Source organism: Sinohyriopsis cumingii, chromosome 5 (genome assembly GCF_028554795.1).
Source record: "Sinohyriopsis cumingii isolate HCF-2022 chromosome 5, ASM2855479v2, whole genome shotgun sequence".
NCBI lineage: Eukaryota > Metazoa > Mollusca > Bivalvia > Unionida > Unionidae > Sinohyriopsis > Sinohyriopsis cumingii.
Genome location: NC_142965.1, coordinates 143,757,796 through 143,778,077, shown reverse-complemented (window position 1 = coordinate 143,778,077; position 20,282 = coordinate 143,757,796). Strand labels below are relative to the sequence as shown.

General features: G+C 36.5%; 1 protein-coding gene across 1 annotated transcript; it reads right to left on the bottom strand.

Annotated features, from left to right (window-relative positions):
* Nucleotides 1–10,594: 10,594 nt before the first annotated feature.
* On the bottom strand, nt 10,595–20,282 carry LOC149800390 (von Willebrand factor D and EGF domain-containing protein-like). The gene is made up of 8 exons (XM_089957231.1): nt 20,073–20,282; nt 18,526–18,675; nt 15,810–15,981; nt 14,284–14,474; nt 13,675–13,950; nt 13,088–13,196; nt 11,544–11,682; nt 10,595–11,103 (listed from the first exon to the last, which is right to left on the bottom strand). Exons 1-8 carry the CDS (start codon nt 20,130–20,132, stop codon nt 10,896–10,898), a joined length of 1,305 nt encoding a protein of 434 aa, XP_089813357.1. The 5' UTR covers nt 20,133–20,282; the 3' UTR covers nt 10,595–10,895.

The following is a 20,282-nucleotide window of genomic DNA, read 5'->3' as shown; positions in this document are numbered from 1 at the left end:
GTTCGAGTTGGTTTCGTCAACAACGGTATCATGGCGTTATTTGAGAGCGCCAGATATCTTATTGACGGGCGAGAAATTGAATCAATAGAACGCGAGGTTGATGTTGCAACGACGATAATTGGGTTAGCGAGATATTCGGATGATTACACAAGATCGGCGGGTCCATCTATGATGTTTGCGAAGGACTCCGCCGATAACGCTGATCATTTTCAGTATATCAACGTGCTAATAAAAGAAAATACCACAATTGACCAGGATGAAGCAACCAATCCAGATCGCAGAGCAAAACCAGGCGCTAATTTCACTGTTATAAAAAGTCTTAACGATAATTACAATATGGGATTCGCAGCACGAATGTTGATGCTAAAAAGACCACGCCGACAGTTTTCATGCGCGATTCCACTCCATCACATATTTGGATTCTGCAGAAATGTCAGAAAAGTTGTCTATGGGGCTAAGCATACAATCGCGCTGACGCGAAGGGGCGATGATAACAATGCAATATGGCATGCTGCTGGCGTCGCTGCCGGTAAGGTTGTTTTAACTAAAATGGCATTGTGGATGCCGGTGCTGACTCCATCAGTTACCACGGAGGCACGATTGTTAGCATTTATGGAACAGGGAGGGAAATCGTTGTTGAGTTGGCTAGCGGTAACCACTGATGCTAAAGAGGATAACGTCGCCGATACATTTACATGGCACTTGGCATCAAAACAAGGTGTTTCAGCCCCGCGTCATATATTCATAGCGCTGCAGAATAGGGAACGATTGGGTAATCAAGAACACAGCCATATGATATTTGATCAATTAGGAGTCAGGGATGTTTCGCTGAGAATAAACGGACAACAGGAACCATCCGAGGATATACAGATTAATTACGGCGACAACCATATCGCACGTGTGTATCATCGATTGCTGTCATATATGGGTCGTGATCAAAACGTCGACACTGGTTTGCAAATATCACAACTTGATTTTAAAAAACTGTATCCGATTTATTACTTTTCGTTGGAACATCTTGATTTAACGAGACAATCCGTCGTTGATATACACTTCCGAGCTCGTATAGCCCCGGGTGGTGTTAATTATAGAGCGGTTGCTGTCATTCTCAGCGATAAATCAATGCTGCTAGAAGGTGTTGGTGGACGAATGAGAATCGTTGATGCGCCAGTGGAAAACATGTAATTGAAAGCACAAAACGCGTTTACAATAAAATGTCGTATAGTGTCGTCAGTGTAGAGTTGACTGATGGTCAAGTCAAGAAATTACGATCAAAGTCGGCTAAACAATGCGGGACCACAATAACGCTGAAGCCGTCACAGATGGCGGGTGGTAATCATAAGATATCGTTGACGGCGCGTCAAATAAAACATTTCAATGATGCGATGAAGAATAAAAAGGGTGTTCAAATAGATTTTTCAGCCGCAGCAATTAAAAACATGGAAAAGACCGGTGGGATATTTCCGCTGTTAGCTGCGATTCCGGCATTGATTGCCGCGGCCGCACCAGCAGTGGCTAAGGCGGCGGCGTTAGGAGCCGTTGGTACCGCGGCGGGGATGGCATTGAAGAAGGCAACCGGGAAAGGCTACAAAAAAAAACGACCCGTGGCCGGAAAGGGTCTAAGACTACCGGGAACCCCGTATTCATGGTACTCGGGAAAGGGTCTAAGACTACCGGGAACCGTTTAATGACTCCAATGTCTAATTTTGATTTGATAGACGCCGCAAACGCGCTAGCGATAAAAAACTTCAGAGGTGTTTTTATGAGGGATCAATTGCCGGCGGCACCAGGGAATATTGAAACGGGCATAATTAACCTCGATGGGTCCTCCGGAGCGGGAACTCATTGGGTTGCGTACGCGATTGATCCGCGTGCGATCGTCTATTTTGATTCATACGGGTTAGCTCCGCCGAAAGAGTTCATGCGGTATATCCGGGCGTGTTCAGCCCGGGCGTGTTCGGCCCGGGTTTTTTATTCCACGCTGCCAACACAGCAGTTAAGTGACCCACCGATATGTGGCCGTGAAGTATTAAACGTACTTGCGGCGATTTCATCATCGCGAAAACCACCTCATGTGGTTGTAAACGAATACACTAGTGGGAAATTTAGAGACAATTACATTAGATAATAATGATTGATATTTGGGGACGACCGGTTTCGGCGCTGAAAGAATCCACGGAAACGGCCGCCGCCGACATAAAAAAACTAATTGAGGATGAAATCGCTGATATGTTGAATCTAACAAGTGTTGACCCGGGCGAAATAGTTGTATTTCAAGACCGCCAGGGTAAATTGAAATCCGGTAATGTGTCACTGAATGACGTTTTAATACGACAGCGTGATGCCGCCGAGAACGCTATCGCGCTGTATACCAGCGACGGACGACTCAGACCAGGTAAACATATAGTGGAGATAGAGAGAATAATAGAATTAATCCGAGACGGTACTATAAGGTTGAATGAATCCGTGATCGAACTTGACGCGCATGTGAAAAAATCTGCCACCGAGGTGAAAAAATCTGTCACCGATATACAACTCACTACCGCTAGTTTTTTTGGAACCCCGACGGTAACCGAACCGAATCTTGCAACAATAAAAAATACTATTTTGGAGTTTACGACGCTGTCGGGCCAATTTACCTCGTTACGAAAAAATGTTAACAGGATCGATGACAACTTTGATAAATTCCTTGGTAAAAAAAATGCCAAACCGGATGAAATCACAATAACTATAAATGATATCACTGCGTATGGACAGGAAATAGAAACAATCAAAACTGATGTTGCAACGAACAAAAGGAGTGTAGACGCGCATGAACGGGAAATAGAAATAATCGGCGCTAATGTTGCAACGATCATAAATAATGTAGACTCGCATGGACGGAAAATAGAAACAATCAAAACTGATGTTACAACGATCATAAATAATATGGACACGCATACACAGGAAATAGGAACAATCAAAACTAATGTTGTAACGATCATAAATAATGTAGACGCGCATAGACAGAGAATAGAAACAATTAACACTAATGCTATAGCGAGCAAAAAAAGTATAGACGTGCATGAAGGGGAAATAGAAGTACTCAAAATTAATGTTATAGCGAACAAAAAAAGTATAGACACGCATATACAGGAAATAAATACACTCATTACTAGGGTTGCAGCGAACAAAAAAGATGTGGACACGCATATACAGGAAATAGGAACGATTAAAACTGATGTTGAAGCGATTAAAGACGGACTACCGAGAGTAGCAGAGCAATTCGAAAAAATAAAAATCCCTCATGAGAACATCATCAACACAGTATACACAATTCGGCATGGATCATTCGATTGGACTCCTACACAGAATACAGTAAATATTACCGCAACTGTTAAGGGTATTTATCGATTGACACTGGTTTCAATGATGCAGTTTAATATATTATCGTCGAGTTCATCCGGGTTTAACAATACAATATCAACAATTATAGACAGGAACGCAACTGAACAGTTTACAATTTATGCCGTTGATAGAAATCTAGCCCGGGCAAACATTACATGGTATGTGGAATTTGCAGCGAATCTAAGTAATTAAAAACACTAGCGCTTTTAAAATAAAAATGACCACCAAGGAAATTGAATCAGAGGTATCACCGACGTCACATCAATATCGATTCGATACCGCAAAAGAATTTTCCGCGAACTTGAAAACGCTTTCCGAACAATACCGTGCAAAAATAAAAAAATACCGCAGAAAAATAACCGCCATCGACGCGGTCGTGTACTCGGTATCGGGTATAGTAGCTGGCGCCGGTGTTATTTTATCCACGGTGACCACGATAACCCCGATCGCTGTTCCAATCGCTATCTCCGCGATGACAACAGTTGCTGGAGTTGCCAACGCAATCACTAGGAAGATATCATCGTGTTTTCAGAAAAAACTCGACGAGTATACAGTAAAACATCAAATAGTATCCGACGCGTACTCGAAATTATCCGGGGTGATCTCGTTATCGATTGATAATTTGTTCATATCCGATGTTGAATTCTCCACGATGGTCCAGTTGTATAGCTCCGCGATGTCAAAAATCGAGGATTTTCAACTGGAAGCCGGAACCACCTGGTTGTTGAAATTAGACACTAAAAACAACGAATAATAATAATGTCGCTGAACCCCGAAGGGTCTCAATTACTTCAGCGGATCGCGGAGAACACCACTCCGGTACAAACAAATATGATATCAATAACGTCAACGAAACCCGAATTCAGTGTGAACTTCCCGTCGCCGGTTCCAGTGAAGGAAATAGCGCTGGCAAAATTGCGAGTATATCACAGTTGGCCTAATATCCGAGCGGACGCATTTAACGGACAACAACCTAATAACTCGCTGGTTTTTGCATGGACAAATAAGCCCGATGGGACCCCAGACTGGAATGAGGTTACAATACCAACTGGGTCATACCAAATAGAGCAAATCAATAAAGAATTTCAACGCAGGATAAAATCGATCACAGGAAAAGAATCAAAAATCGCTATTACGGTTCATGAACCGACGTTATCGTCGACGATTGAAATAAGCACACCGGGGTATATGGTTGATATTTATAACAGTTCAATAAGAACCATACTAGGATGGCCTAAGAATCCACCCGCGGACGCCCCCCCCCCCCCATCAACTATCCTCAGATACGATAACGGAGATGGTGGTAGGCATATTGCTCCATACAACGTAAATATTGCATCGGTGATAGCGATTAATCTGGTGTGTGATGTTATCGAAGGGAGTTACCAGGTGGATACCAAGCAATCAAATCAAGCTCAACAGGGGTATATCCTTTATTCGTTTTCACCAACAGCCCCTCCGGGATTTTTAATCGTTGAGAGTCCGATTAATCCGGTCTATATGCGATGCCATGATCGGTTTTTAACGAGAATTAATTTTAGAATTACCGATCAGTCAAATAACCTAATTGACCTACAAGAGGAGGAGTTATTGATCACTTTGTTTGTAAGATCATAGCAGCAGAGGGGGCGATGACATCGACGCGGTCGTCGCTGTGCTTACCGGACGCTGACGACGCTGGGGATCGGCGCGCAGAAGGTGTTAATTAAACCAAATGACGTCACCATCGTGTAGGATGGACCGACGTCGTTTTTTTTTTACCAGGCGCTGACTACACCGGATCCGCTGAGTGCAGAAAGTAATAATTAAGCAAAATAACGATTGGACAAAATGTCCGATTCGCCCCCTCTGCTGCTCACTTCAACATTTCGCACACTTTTACATTAAACGTTTTCAATAAAAAGTTATCTTAATTAAATTTTCCATTTCATTACATTTGTTATAAACACACAGTAAAACTTTCAAATTAACCACATCGACTCAACATTTTCCTAAATTCGAACTACCACTTGAAACATATATACTCCAGAGAATACGCCCACTTATGAAAGCTCAAATCATTTAATGTATACGTGTAGTTATGTATGTGAGCCAGACAATTTTGGCTACTACCCTGGTCAAAATCAATTTATACAAACTCAGCAAATGAACAATTTGAATACGACCATGCATTATTGTAATATATATTCGTTTTACCTGAAGTAAATATCTGTCTTAGACTTGCATGTTTCTTAAATAGGATCTGTACAATATAATATCAGGTCCAGACCCGTATATAATACACTATTACCAGGTCCGTCTATTCAAGACTGATTCCAGATTTTCCATATGCAGTTAAAATAAATATTAATAAAAGATTGATAAACAAAGAATTCATTTCGATTTCATCTTTGCTTCTACGTAACTCTGATTGACACATGTGTACCAAGCTGTGGTCATATATGGTACTTTACCCTGGTTCAAAATATATTTAATGATAATCCGACATAATCCATTTAAAACCATTGTTATAAAATTTACAAGAGCATGTATATTGAAATATACAGTGCTTTTTCATATTGTTGAGATGTGTAAATTGTAGTGTAAACTCACTGGAAGGATTTCCTGTCACATGGACATAATCTTTTATAGCTTTAAAAGAAAAAAAAAAAAAAACTAGAAATGACTGTTGAAGGGAAGTAACTCTTATAGGATGATCTGCAGCATGCACAAATTATTCTAAAAGTTATCTCGCTTGAAGTAGGGGTACAATTAATTTTCGCTGTTTCTTAATTCTAATATTCACAACTATATATTTTTTGAATATATCTTTCGTAATATACATCGGCAGGCGACCATATTGTACAGCTGATTAGCCGTCAGGGAGTTCGCAAATATGATTGTAAGGACGTTTTTCTTCATGCACGAATATCATGACGTAAACAAGAAACGATGTGGCATTCACTTTATACTTAAGTCGTGTTGCACAGTAAAGTTTGACATACGATAATGACGTAATCGTACGCGTCGTTATATTCAGTCTCTGTTAGATTTAGTGCAAAGTTTGCTTTTCCCCGGTGTTAGTTACTTCATAACATATATTTGAAATACATATACACAACGTATCATAATATGTTTTGATTGTTTTAAATATTTACCTGGCCATCATGCACGTGCAAAATGAATTTTGTGAGCATATACAGTTTGTTTTATCTTGATTCTAAATTTGTTTACGTTGACAACGTAAAGGCCGACATCATGTAGTCTGATCTGCTTTTCAAATCAATCCAGAAGTAATGGTTGTCAGCTAAATAATATTAATGTTTGTGTTACTGTATAGTTACAATTATGCAACAGAAAGAAAGTATCAGCCTGGGGCATCGTTAATCCACTATAACTCTTTAGAATCCCCTCCCGTTGCTATTTCCGAATCTGTCCCTATCATCTATAAGTTGTCTTATCAATTAAAGTCCATGGTAAACCGCCATGTTCAGAAGCTTCTATAGCAACTCTTTCTGCATAGTATCTAAACAACTTTTAAGCTTATCCTAGGATAACAGTGTTATCTTCATGAAGGCTGAATTTGCCTCTTTTTCTATAAATCTCGTCTAAAGGCTGTAGTCGAACAAAAAGGCAATTCCACTTCTGTACTTATCATTGAACGATTACACAAATGATTCAGCTCATGGTTAAGATTTCCGCCTTCAAATTCTACAGCTGCATTTCTGGTGCAAATTTAAATCTAAACTCTGAGGAGGAGCACGTAGAGACGGTATATTTTATATGTAGGTCAAGTGATAGTCTACACTTTTTGGAACATCACAAATTATATGGCTTATGTAACGGTAATTTGCCCATGGCCAGCACCTAGTCGCATCAATGTCAACTTATCAATCATTATGCATTACTAAATCACATTTCTAACATAAATATGTAATCAGAGACTTATGCATTCGACGAAAATGTTCATTTGATTTAACTCAAACAATTGCATATTTTTCTATTGATCTGCTGGTTTCTCTCATATTACATTTTTTTTTTATTAAATTGTTAGGATGCCAATTCATCATCATATCAAATGACATATAGAAACCACCAGATGCAAAAATATGTTTAGAGGTAGCTTTAGAATCGTCAACTGTATTTTTTATATTTTCTGGTTTAATGCAGTTTTGTGTAAATGTGATACACGAACGAGTTCGACGGAGTATTACACTCCCTACAGTACGTCTTCTTGCTTGTTGGAATTTATGTAATAACCGTAGGCGACATCATCACCACATATTTACTACAAACTAACTGTGAGTACCGTGTTTTAGTACGAGCAAACGTCGAAATCAAATTGTGTTTAAAATAAACTTGTAAGCCAAAATAAAGTGGAGTTGTTAGAATCTATTAAATGTCACAATTTAATTATTACAAATTACGTTCATATCTGAAACCTCGTGCACAGCTTCACAGTATGTGTACTTCTGTACCATTTACTTGAAACATTTTGGACAGTGTGTCTCGAACGAGTAAATGTCACTCGTACAATAATGCGATTACTGGCATACACAATAACCCTTGAATGCCCCAATCTGACGATAACTGATCACATAACCCACGTCAAATATTCCAGATACTCTTAAACGTCATACTCAGAAGTGGTGCAACTTTCAGTTTGGAATATTAGCATTGTGCTAAAGTAGAAAATGACCAGATACTGCGCACATTACTACAGCCATTATTCATCTACATATTGATATCATAACTTTGTTACACAAAAACGCTCAAGAGAAAATGACTACAGTCGAGAACAAAACTTGACTAAATATGATGCATATTGCTAATCCTACAGTCATGAATCGTTTGTCTGATCGCATCTGAACTTTACCAGCACTCGACATGGATCACGAAACCGTCACACTGCTAAATATTGCAGAACATCAAACATGTATACGTACATGTCCTGTTGGAAAACGTGTGGGTGTAAAATGGTGTTTAATTTCTGGAATCAGTTTAATATTGTAATCAATATTGGTGAAAAATGTAACATTTTTAAACTGTGAGTGTCAGGACATGACTTTGTTACTAATGACTACCAAATCCACTCTTTATATCAGTAAAAGAGATTACCCATCTGGTCGATAGACACAGTCCATCCTAAGCCTGCCTTGACCTATAAACTCTCAACCTGATTCTAGGTCTAAAAGTGTTTTTAAAGAAATTGGTTTACATCTAGTAAATTTCAATATTCGGCACGTAAGCCCAATATTTTCTAGTCTCTGAGAAACATTCCTTAATGACGATTTTACTTCCACAAATGTGTGTATTTTCGTGATTTCCAGTGTGGAACATCGGTGTAGGATAGCTCCTTCGTGCCTCCTACTTGGCCTTTATCTGCCGATTACGACTAGATTGCACAAAATGTGGCAAACATTTCCCGATTTCAACATCACATGCCCTTCCTCTCACAATAATCAAGATGAAAATTATTTCGATGAAGAAGGTTTTATTTTTTTTAAAATCTACTTCCCAATATTATTTACATGGGCAAATGAATTCTAGATGAGAGTTGAATCGAGGTATATTTCATTGTTTTTTTTTTTTTTGTTTTTTTGTTATCGATCAAGATTATAAACGAACGTATAGTTTATTTGTTCACCTGTTCACATTTGAACAAGCTATCTGCAGTACACAGTTCCGACGCAGTGTGCTACCATTGCCTTAGTGGTTTGTACCATTATTCGTTAAAAGTTAGCGTGTTCGTCATTTAAAGTTAACGCTGCATTTTTCAATTCTTCTGTGGAAACTTTTCACTCTCTATCTTAAGGGAAAGAGAGTTTTAATAAATATTTTAGTTTTAAAAGTTATATTAGTATTCACAATACACCGTTTGTACCGTCGCGCATGTTTTGTTTGTTTTCAGAAATGGGAGAGAAAAAAATCCTTCACTATGCTTCAATAGATGATAGGAACAGTCGACTCTCGTTATCACAATTCTGACTCCTTAAAACCTTGTGTCTAACATAGAATTCTGACCCCGAGTGTGGAATTTCTCTATCTTTCTACATGTATATGTAGGATTCAATCCATGATCGCTCAGTATCCACAGGCTAATCCCGTTTGAATTGGAATCAGTCGAAACAAGAAAAAGAAAGCAAACCAGGAGTTTGAGTACACATTATTACATTGTTTATTAGCATTTAAAGCAATACAGAAGGATACACGCATTCAATATACAAGACATGAACTTCATCAAGGAATACAAAGTATTAATCATTACATATGACACCAATGAATTATATTGCTGTGGACCCAATCACATGACAATATATATATTAAAACATCACCAGTATTGTTTGCAAATCAATAGCGAAATTGTACAAATTATATATTAATTCGTAGGTGATTGGTTTTATGTTTGTCTGTTAAAAAGCATTTCTAAGTAAATATATAAAATATATGAGAATGCTGAGAGCACAATCCAGATAATATTGTTTTAGGATTTTTTCTTAATGTTCAAAGTAGTGAACAATGGAGCAAATAAAGTAGACAAATATACTAATTATTTTAACTATTTATAAGTTTGTAAATACCACAATAGCTGACAATCGGACTTTTGAATTTGCAAAAGCATGTTTCATATTTTCGAACATTTTGGAGTTAGATCTGTTTGAATACATGTCCGCATTCAGGTATGTTTGTTTACATCGGAAGCTTCCGTTTCTTTAAAAGCCCAATATGTATAGCATTGTTAGAAATTCTTTTGCTACAGTGAGGTTAGAAATTATAAATCAATGAGGGTATGTGCATTTTTTTTATCCTCGATGTTTTTGTTTTTAAAATGGGGCGGGGGAACTTACATACACGTGAGACCCCAATGCAACAACATCCTATTTGGTGTTGGAGTCATCTCCAGAAAAGAACAGAAAATGAATCAAGAGAGATCTGAAAGGGCACAAGAATGGATTCGCTAAACATTTATAACTTTACACTCAATTGCATATGCCTTACTTTCCAATGATTTATATTTATTAACGGACTGTGTGACCATAATGGACACATGGTCGAACTGGACAAGGAAGTGCGCGTATCCATTGATTCCGCATTACGAGGTATACATACATGATTATTGGAAAACATAAGGTCAGTTATGATAACAAATATTAGCAACGTTCAGTTTTCGACTGATTTTAAATCGTTATTCTGAAATGAAGTATGTTCCACATACATTTTTTTTTTTCATTCTCTTTCTTCGTGCCTGTAAATGATTCAGGATATACTAGTATTTGCACATTTTATCATAATGTCAAGTCTGCTAGAAGGATATAATACATTCCATTGCTGACGCTGTTTCAACTTTAGTTTTAACAGCTGATGATAAACTGCAGTGTGTTGTGTGATTTTCTAATTCATCAGTCAATTAGTACACAAAAATACAAAATATATTAAAAAAGTTATAAAAGGTTTTTCTTGTGACTACCCATCGCTTTAATATTGTCTTCTTCACCATATTCAAACTTGATACACATTGTTTGTATTGTTTATGTCGGCCTTGAGAAAGTCATCGAAACAGATGCTGGAGAATAAGACCTTTCATCTACCAACGATTCATTCATTTTTGGGTTACTGTTGTGGAGTGGATTTTCGTGTGGCTGTTTGGTGGCTCCTCCCATTGAAAGTGTGGTGTTGACATACATATTTTTCGTCGGCTTGTGTAAGTCAGTTTTTGTGTTAGAGCCTCCGCATATTCTAAAACAAAATAGCAACAGTGTGTACATCATTAAATTTACCACTCCTAATATGCATTGATATTTTAAAGCCTTTTCAGAACAAATGGGTATGCGTTGAATCTGGCAATTATTACGTCTCTCTCTCTCTCTCTCTCTCTCTCTCTCTCTCTCTCTCTGTACGATATGAATGGGTCGCTCTATCTCCAGATATGGTTGCGAGATGGAAATAATCGCTAATTCAAAGAGATAATGTAGGTCACATCCATCCATGATGGAAGCATTGATATGCTTGGATTTTCGTTACACACATAATGTCACATAACTTGAAATCGAAACTATTCTATTCAAGAGAAAATAGTTACGTACCTGAAAAGAAAAAAAAAAGACTCAGAACATTGCATTCGATTTATGAAGAATTTATATTAACAACGAAAATTAGGAAAATATACCAAGCCTCACCTCATTTGCTTTTTTAAGTGCATCCTGATGACAAATACTATAATTATAATTATTAGCATCGTTCCAATCACACCCACTACACAGGCAATGATTACTGTTTCGATGTGCAGTGGTGATTTGCTTATCGTGCTTGTACATTCTGAAATATAAATGTGACAGAACTATTTTTATTATCTATATTGACGATCAACAAGCTTTTTGCTAAGAAACAAAAACATGAAAATTAGCAATAGTAATACTGTAAGACTGAGTGGTGAAGGTTGTTGTGGTTATTGTGTAAATGAAATAATTTTGTTGTTTATGGGGCAAATTATGTGTCCTCTGGTAGATATTCTTATATTTTGGTAATGACTGTACTATCTATGAACGAAGAGGAAGACAAAGAGAAAATAATAATGACGACAATCACGATGACGCTGATAATGAAGATGGTGATATGGTAAGGATGAAGATTCTACAACAGATGGCAATAAAAATGAGTGACGAGTATCAGAAGATTGCCACATTGAAATACAACTATCCTACCTAGTGCTTTTCTTATTGGTCATGCTAAATTTGACCTCGGCCTTCAATATATCTTAAAAGATGTTTCATGAATATCCTCAGTAGAATCAGATATATTAAACTGATCTTTAGTATACAGCTGTCGAAAAGATCAAGCTTCCTTTATTATCTGGGGACATTTATTAATCAGGTTTTTTGCGACGTGTAGACTCCCAATCATGAAAATACACTGACCATATATTTCAGTGGGTCTTCAGGTCAAAGTGACTGTTATTCCCCCAAAACATTATATTTCAGTGGGTCTTCAGGTCAAAGTGACTGCTATTCCCCTAAAACATTATATTTCAGTGGGTCTTCAGGTCAAAGTGACTGATATTCCCCCAAAACATTATGTTTCAGTGGGTCTTCAGGTCAAAGTGACTGATATTCCCCCAAAACATTATATTTCAGTGGGTCTTCAGGTCAAAGTGACTGATATTATCTTAAAACATGCTGCTTTGTATTCATTATCTTCTTGTCTCAACGATTTCGTATACATCGGTGAAAGTACGAGGAGACGAAATCAAGATATTATGGAGTCCGTATGATTCGGTTGATCAGTACAATATTACTTTTAATTGTGTCTTAGACTCTAGGAACACAGTCGAAGATCATAATTCATTGCGTCCTATGAAGTTTTCTGTTGTAGGTGAATGTAAGGCTCAACCCTTGTTATCTCATGGCAGTCTGTCTGCAAAGTTTGAGGAGCACGATTCAAGATGAATACATGTTAAATCATGACGACCTACACGTGGTATTAAGTGCTGAGTATATAATTTATTTGGCTTCTTGATATTTTCAATAGTGAATAAGACATGTACACTGAACGCCATCCTTCTACAGATCAATATGACAGCAAAGAAAGCAGACAGACGTTGCCATTTCCTGTCACCCCATTTTAGATAAAAATTAGCACATTTTTATATATTCTGTAATATACATTTATCGAGGGTATTTTAACTATTGTATCCTCAGTGAAGGTACAGTCTATTATAACTCACCACCAGTAAATGAATAAGGGTCCGTTTCGGGTCGGCATGCTTTGCAGGAATCAGTTCGATCATGTTCACCTTGGGAGTAGCACACGCCATTAATATAACATTTTCCGGCCTGTGTTAGATGAAAAACAAGCGGTGAACGAGAAAAATGAATATCTGAATTTTGTTAAAACCTGTTTATATCTTCCTTTCGTGTAAAATCAATTGAATGCCATTATATCATTTCATATATCAATCTGTAAAACTATTAATCAAGTTATCTAATTAGCTATACGTTTGTTGATGTACAGTTCATGCATTTTTTTACTTTTCTATTACAATTTGCTTTTTGTTACTGCCACATGATAAATTGTGTTTGCAGATCCTAGAGGTTATTCTGTTTCTTTAATGTTACATCTCAGAATTGTGTATACAATTTTCAATGTAATGGACTGAACGTTTTGACCTTATCGTTTAATTAAATCTAGTTTTTCTTGACATACTGCATTTAAGCAATGGCTATTTTTATAGTGTCTTTTGCTGGAACAGCTTCAGAGCATACACTATTATTATGTGGACATTTGTAACATCCCACAACCTTTAGTATTTACCAATATATAAAACGTTATTTCATTGCTTTTGTCATAGCCTTGGCATTCGGCATCGTAGATGTAGAAGTATTGTGTTGCACCGTAATTAGTTCCATCATTGCTTAATGATACTCTGACACCAGTTGCCATTACAACAGTGTTGTTCGTAGCCTTGTAGTTAGATGACCGTCTTGAAAGGGTGTCGCATGGGACAATCATGTCAGCTTCAAAGGCATTCAGGATTTGCAGGTCCATGACATTGGTCCCCACAATCTCCAAAGTTCCGTTGGGAAACACCTTTAAAATGGAAACATCATGTACATGAGTTTTATCCCATGAATACAACGTTCATTGTTTACTAACATAGCTAAAGTTTACAAACATTTTGTGCAACCATAGCTGAATATAAGCACAGTATGACTTCAATCTGAATGGATAAGAAAGGTAGAGAAGTGTGACTATCATAAGACCAACACCAATGTTTAATGTTGCTGGCGTACTGCTTTCTTTCATGCAAAGCTACCCCTCAGTGATTAACAACATTTGCTTGTTAATTATTGTCATGTAGTTATTAACTTACACAGATTTTATTTTAGTTTATATAAAGCAAACGAAAACGATAAAGAATACCTCAAAACTCTCTAACTTTTGCTTTGTTATTCCGTTCACAAAGCGGTTCCCATAAATAGGGATTAATCCACAGCATTCATCGTTGTTCCTGGAACAAAGGCCTCCGCTGTACGTATCAAGCAAAGCAGGGGGATCCGACTTTGAAAAGGAGCAATCTTCTTCAATGAATGGATCTTGACAAAAACAGGTGCCTAAAGAGAGCAAAATATATGCATTGTGTCAAAGAACTGTATAGATTCTGCATTTTATGCTATTACCATTTGATTTTTTCTCAACTCAGCACGTTTAAAATGACATACTAGAAAGGTTCCGTTTAAGATGATCCACTTATCTTTGATGCTCAGAGTGGGTGCTTTGTGGTGCATGCTACTGCGTTGACTTGGGATAATGAGTATTCCCTTTTTTCTTAGATATGTGACTAGACTTCTTTGGATGCAATAACCTTCATTTTCAAGAAAGGAATTATGCATTTCAAACAGTTCTTTATGGAAATATTAACTTTTCAGAATAACTCTTTCACAGCTGATGTAGCAACATAACGTATCTGATGATAACAGTACCCAAAGAAATATAGTTCACATATTGGCCCAGGATAAGAGGTTTCTTTAAAGCATTTAGCCAGACTCCAAATCCGCTTGCCCAAGTTCACTCTAATTACTGGTACTATTTTGAGACAATGTCTGTACAATATGCTTTATATTACTACTTTTGTGTATGTATTTACTTCTGAACAAAATGTATTTCAGACTAATTGTCTGACACTGTCTACTAAACCTTTTGATATGATTTGACAATGCTTTCTCATGGTCCTGATGTACAGCCACTTCTCGGCAGTTTTTCTGATACTGTAAAAATCTCCACTTGTTTATCGCTGTGTGAACAAAGAGCATCGATTTATATGCAGTTAAGCAGGCCATCTTTATAAGGAGAAAGGGTCTGCAAATGGAACATAGCAGGGATCCGAATATCAATAATTTACCAGTGCCTTTCGATAATTTTAAATTGAAATTTCCCAAAAAAATAATGTAAACGTCAGACGCAAATCTGACTTGCCGTATATTTACCAATGTGTACAATCCAGATCCAAGCTCATGATTGTGCTACGTTATTCATGGAGCGCACATATTCATAGAAGTTTGAAAATAAGTCACCGCATTTGGCTAACTAAAAGTCAATTATAAGGTAAATATATAATTAGTTCAAAAACGGCTATCGTACAGTTTGGTAGTTTAGACAGATTACTCATTTTAAAAACGGATAGAAAAAATTATTACAAATATACTGAATGATAGTCACAGACGTTTCGTCGTATTTGGACGATATCCATAAAATAAAGATATGTCAGATTTAATTGAAACTAAACATATAATCCGATGTAATACCCGATACCATCGTACCGGAAATTTTTCACATGACACAATCAACATAATCAATACAGTACAATGCGATATCCGTTACGGTTATATCCAACACAATGCGTACAATACAGCTCTTGTAAAATATGCACGTGAAGAGATGCATATTACCATTGATGCAGTCTCCATGTCCGTTGCAATTATTTATACAGGTTGACGAATAGAACGCCTGAACTTCTTGTGCATAAGTCATCCTAGTCACACGGTCTTGTCTTATGTATCTCTCGGTTTCCTCAGTGTAGCTCGCACAGTGCATATCCACAAGGTGTAGATCTGCAGTTGTCTACAATATATGTGTCTTATTTTTAACAGCTATATTGCTTGCAATAAAACATCAAGTGTACGTGTGGATAAAGTTTATTAAAAATAAAACTAACTCGTCGGAAGTTCTCTTTCAGCTGGACAATGATGCTGTAAAAGTCCATGTCCTTATCCATCAGGAACAAAATGTAAGCAGAGTATGTACGAGTGCTATATCAGATTTTAGATATCTGTATTTATGATATATTTATAAGTGGAGAAACGATAATATAACCACACGGGCATTACAACTTTCTGTGAACTCTAGACATTCTAGTGTACAATTATGCAGTCAATGAGTTGTCACCAAAATGCTTAAAGAAAATAACACACAAGGAAAATTAGGTTTCAGGTATTAAATTTTAATTAATAATTTTCTCAACGAATCATGGAAACTGTAAATGACTAATTGATATGACCTGTTGTTATTTATCACCCATACTATACTGAGTAATATACCGGTAATATTCAACAATAAACACCTTTAATAATTTTGAGAATCGTGATCAAGCATAGTAATATTAATTAAGTAGTAAGTTAAACACCTTTAATAATTTTGAGAATCGTGATCAAGCATAGTAATATTAATTAAGTAGTAAGTTAAACACCTTTAATAATTTTGAGAATCGTGATCAAGCATAGTAATATTAATTAAGTAGTAAGTTAAACACCTTTAATAATTTTGAGAATCGTGATCAAGCATAGTAATATTAATTACGTAGTAAGTTAAGTCGTATCATGATCGAATTATGCTTGAAAGCAGAAATATTAACTCGTATCACAATCTAATCGTGTTTGTAAACGATGAAAACATCGGGCGTTGATTATGCTAATGGCAAACCGAAATGATAATAGAAAATCGGATGCAACATCTGCTACCAAGCTTGGTTCACAACCATTAAAGCATTTGTTTAAAGATGTTACGTTCTAAAGCTGTTTGTGCAGCCGCAATGATGGTTTATCATTACCCAACCCCTGAGGTGTCAATCTGTGAACATTCATAAACAACTTACCTGTAACTGCCATATTATTTTATTTTGCACTGTTATCTCTTTGAAGCAAAATGTTCACTATTATTTACTTAAGCGTATAAGAAACGGGAAGAAGTGACTTTATCCTTCTCGAAGAATATTGTCATTATGAGAGTGTGAACTATGGGTCGAAAATTGAGTATAAATTTAAAAACATGATACAGCGAACAATACTAACCTTGAACATGAAATAAAAAGCTAACCCTTATACAATCATGTTTAAAGGCATATAGAATGCTGATAAAATTTGACTATTACTTATCCATTTGAATTCAATAATTAAGCAACTATGCTATTACACTGCACCCACTTTGTACTACGAAGTATTATTTTAATGCTACTATAAGTTCTATTATTTTTACTGACTTTTTGTGCTTATCATTGCTTAATCATCCAGTGTCTCACCAATTGTACGCTGATGACACCCAAATATACAAATCTAGCCACCCAGCTGAAGCTGATGCTACCATCCAAGGTGTAGAGAGGGGCATTTCTGATGTGAAGTCAAGGGTGACATGTGACAAGCTTCAGATGAATGATGATAAAACTGAGGCCATTCTGATCACAACACAAAGAATTTCTCATTCACATCCTTTACCTCAAACATTAAATATCAGCTACAGCAGCATCAAATTCACACAATCAGTACGAAACCTATATGTTAGTCTGGACAGTACTATCACACTGCACCAACATGTCATGAACATATGCAAGGCTGCATATCTTGAGCTGAGACACATCAGCTCCATTCGTAAATACCTTTCAGTTGATGCCAGTAAAACACTTGTGTGTTCATTAGTACTTTCAAGACTGGACTATTGTAATTCAATTATGTCTGGTTCATCTCAATATCTGCTCCAGAAACTTCAAAAAGTTCAAAACACAGCTGCTCGGATCATACTTAGAGTACCACAATCAGAGCACACCTCCCCGCTGCTATGTGCCCTACACTGGCTATCCATTCGATCCAGAATCAAACACAAAATTTGTTCTCTGTGCTACTTTTCACTCTAGTCCAACATACCTATCCGACCTCACCCATGTGCACACACCAGCAAGATACTTACGCTCCTCTTCTGACAATCGTATACTCATTATTCCCACTATGAAAACAAAGTCATATGGACAGCGTTCTTTTGCATACCAGGGCCCAGCAGCGTGAAATGAATTGCCCACTGAACTTAGACACAAAGACACAGCGATCACATTCAAGAGGGCTCTCAAAACTCACTTATTTCGACTGCAAGAACAAACTTAAAGATCTAATAATGTTTCCTACCTTAAATATTCGCAGCATGTTTTTTTTAAAGGTTTTCTAATTTCATGGTGTTTGTTTTTGTAATCATATCATTATATGTTTTTTGTCTTATAGGTGTTGCCTAATGTTGTAAAGCGCTTAGAACATCTAAAGATTAGGCGCTATACAAAATCCTCATTATTATTATTATTATTATTATTATTATTATTATTATTATTATTTATTTATCAGTGCTTACATGGAGATCGAGTGTACAATCGTGCATTGCGCTTTCTCTGCTCACATTGCTGTTAGAGAGACCATCAAAACTGACAGCCACACAACTTTGGTTGAAAAGTTTCTCACACATTACTCTTGCCTCCTCGACTGTGTATGTTACTGATGTTCTCTGAATAAAAACAAACAACTAATATGATAAGTCTATGAAGTAAAGTTCAAATGAAATATGTTTTGCTTACAATCTCTTATTTAAAGTAGCTTTTAAAAAAGTTTTAGAAGGCAATATTTAATTTTGTATAAGCAAAATAACAATCTGAACAATATGTGGAAATATATCACATATGCCCAAATTGTTATGTGAAACAATCCATTCTAACAACAGCTGAGGAATACTTTCCAAGTTATAACACATTTGCATTCTTGCTTGATTATTTTGTGGTTTGAACGCCTTTGACCGCGCATGAAAGGCTATATATGGCATTCAGTATATTTAGTGGAGGAAAAAGTAGTGAAAACCCTGGTAAAAGCAGCCGACCCAAGCTACTGGCAAACCTCCACGTATACCCTCGATTTCTGCAGTGAGACTCGAACCCATTCGGAACAAGGTGAAATGAGAGTAATCTGTAAAGACAAGATCCTAAGCCCATTTGGCAACCTGGGAACCCTTTGTAAGCAAAGATAAGATTTATTAAAATGTTAGTTTCTCTTACAATCATTGAAACGGTTAAAATCCCATACAAATATCGTAATTGAAACATGCAATATATATATATATATATATATATATATATATATATATATATATATATATATATATATATATATAGATATATATATATATATATATATATATATATATATATATATATATATATATATATATATATATATATGTGTGTGTGTGTGTGTGTGTGTGTGTGTGTGTGTTTATTAAGAATACAAATAATATGGCGAATAACAATCCTTTCAAGTGCACTGGATCCAGCAATGGATCATTTGTGTCAGGGATTGATAAAAATAAATGCAATAAACTGACAATGAACAGCGCGGAACTAGTATCTAACTACCTGAGCGCTTTCGACTCTTTAACGAGTCTTTTTGAAAGGCAAATACAACACATAGACAAGACAAACAAATAAAAGAAAAAAATGTTTGCAATCCTTAACATGGCTGTTTTTACAGGAATTAATCATTTAACTTTATTATGTTTTAACTACTTTATCTCAACTTGTCGAATGCATCTCTCTCTCTCTCTCTCTCTCTCTCTCTCTCTATATATATATATATATATATATATATATATATATATATATATATATATATATATATATATATATGTAGAGTGAGAGAGAGAGAGAGAGAGAGAGGGAGGGAGGGAGGGAGGGATGGGTAGATAGCAATATTTAGGTCTCACTATACAAGGCACGTGCTACAAAATAAGGATTCATTAATTTAATATTACTTGTGTACAAACAGATCCAAATATCACTTTCGGACAAGCGAATATGAACACCGCATTATTTCTATGTTTTAGATCTGAAATACTATCTCCATAAACAGAATTACCTTCCTAAGGGCATGTTCAGCAAAATAGGTTTCTTTCTTGATTGATCTGTTACTCATCATCCGTCGAAGTTCTTTTTTATGAGAGACACCGGAACGTTTGGATTTTACCTGGCAATCGTCGTACTGTTTACCATAAAATTCTATTTTCTTGGTGCAGGAAAGAAATACGCTTGCCGAGCACAGTGGCTGTGTTTTATTTCCAGAGGTAGG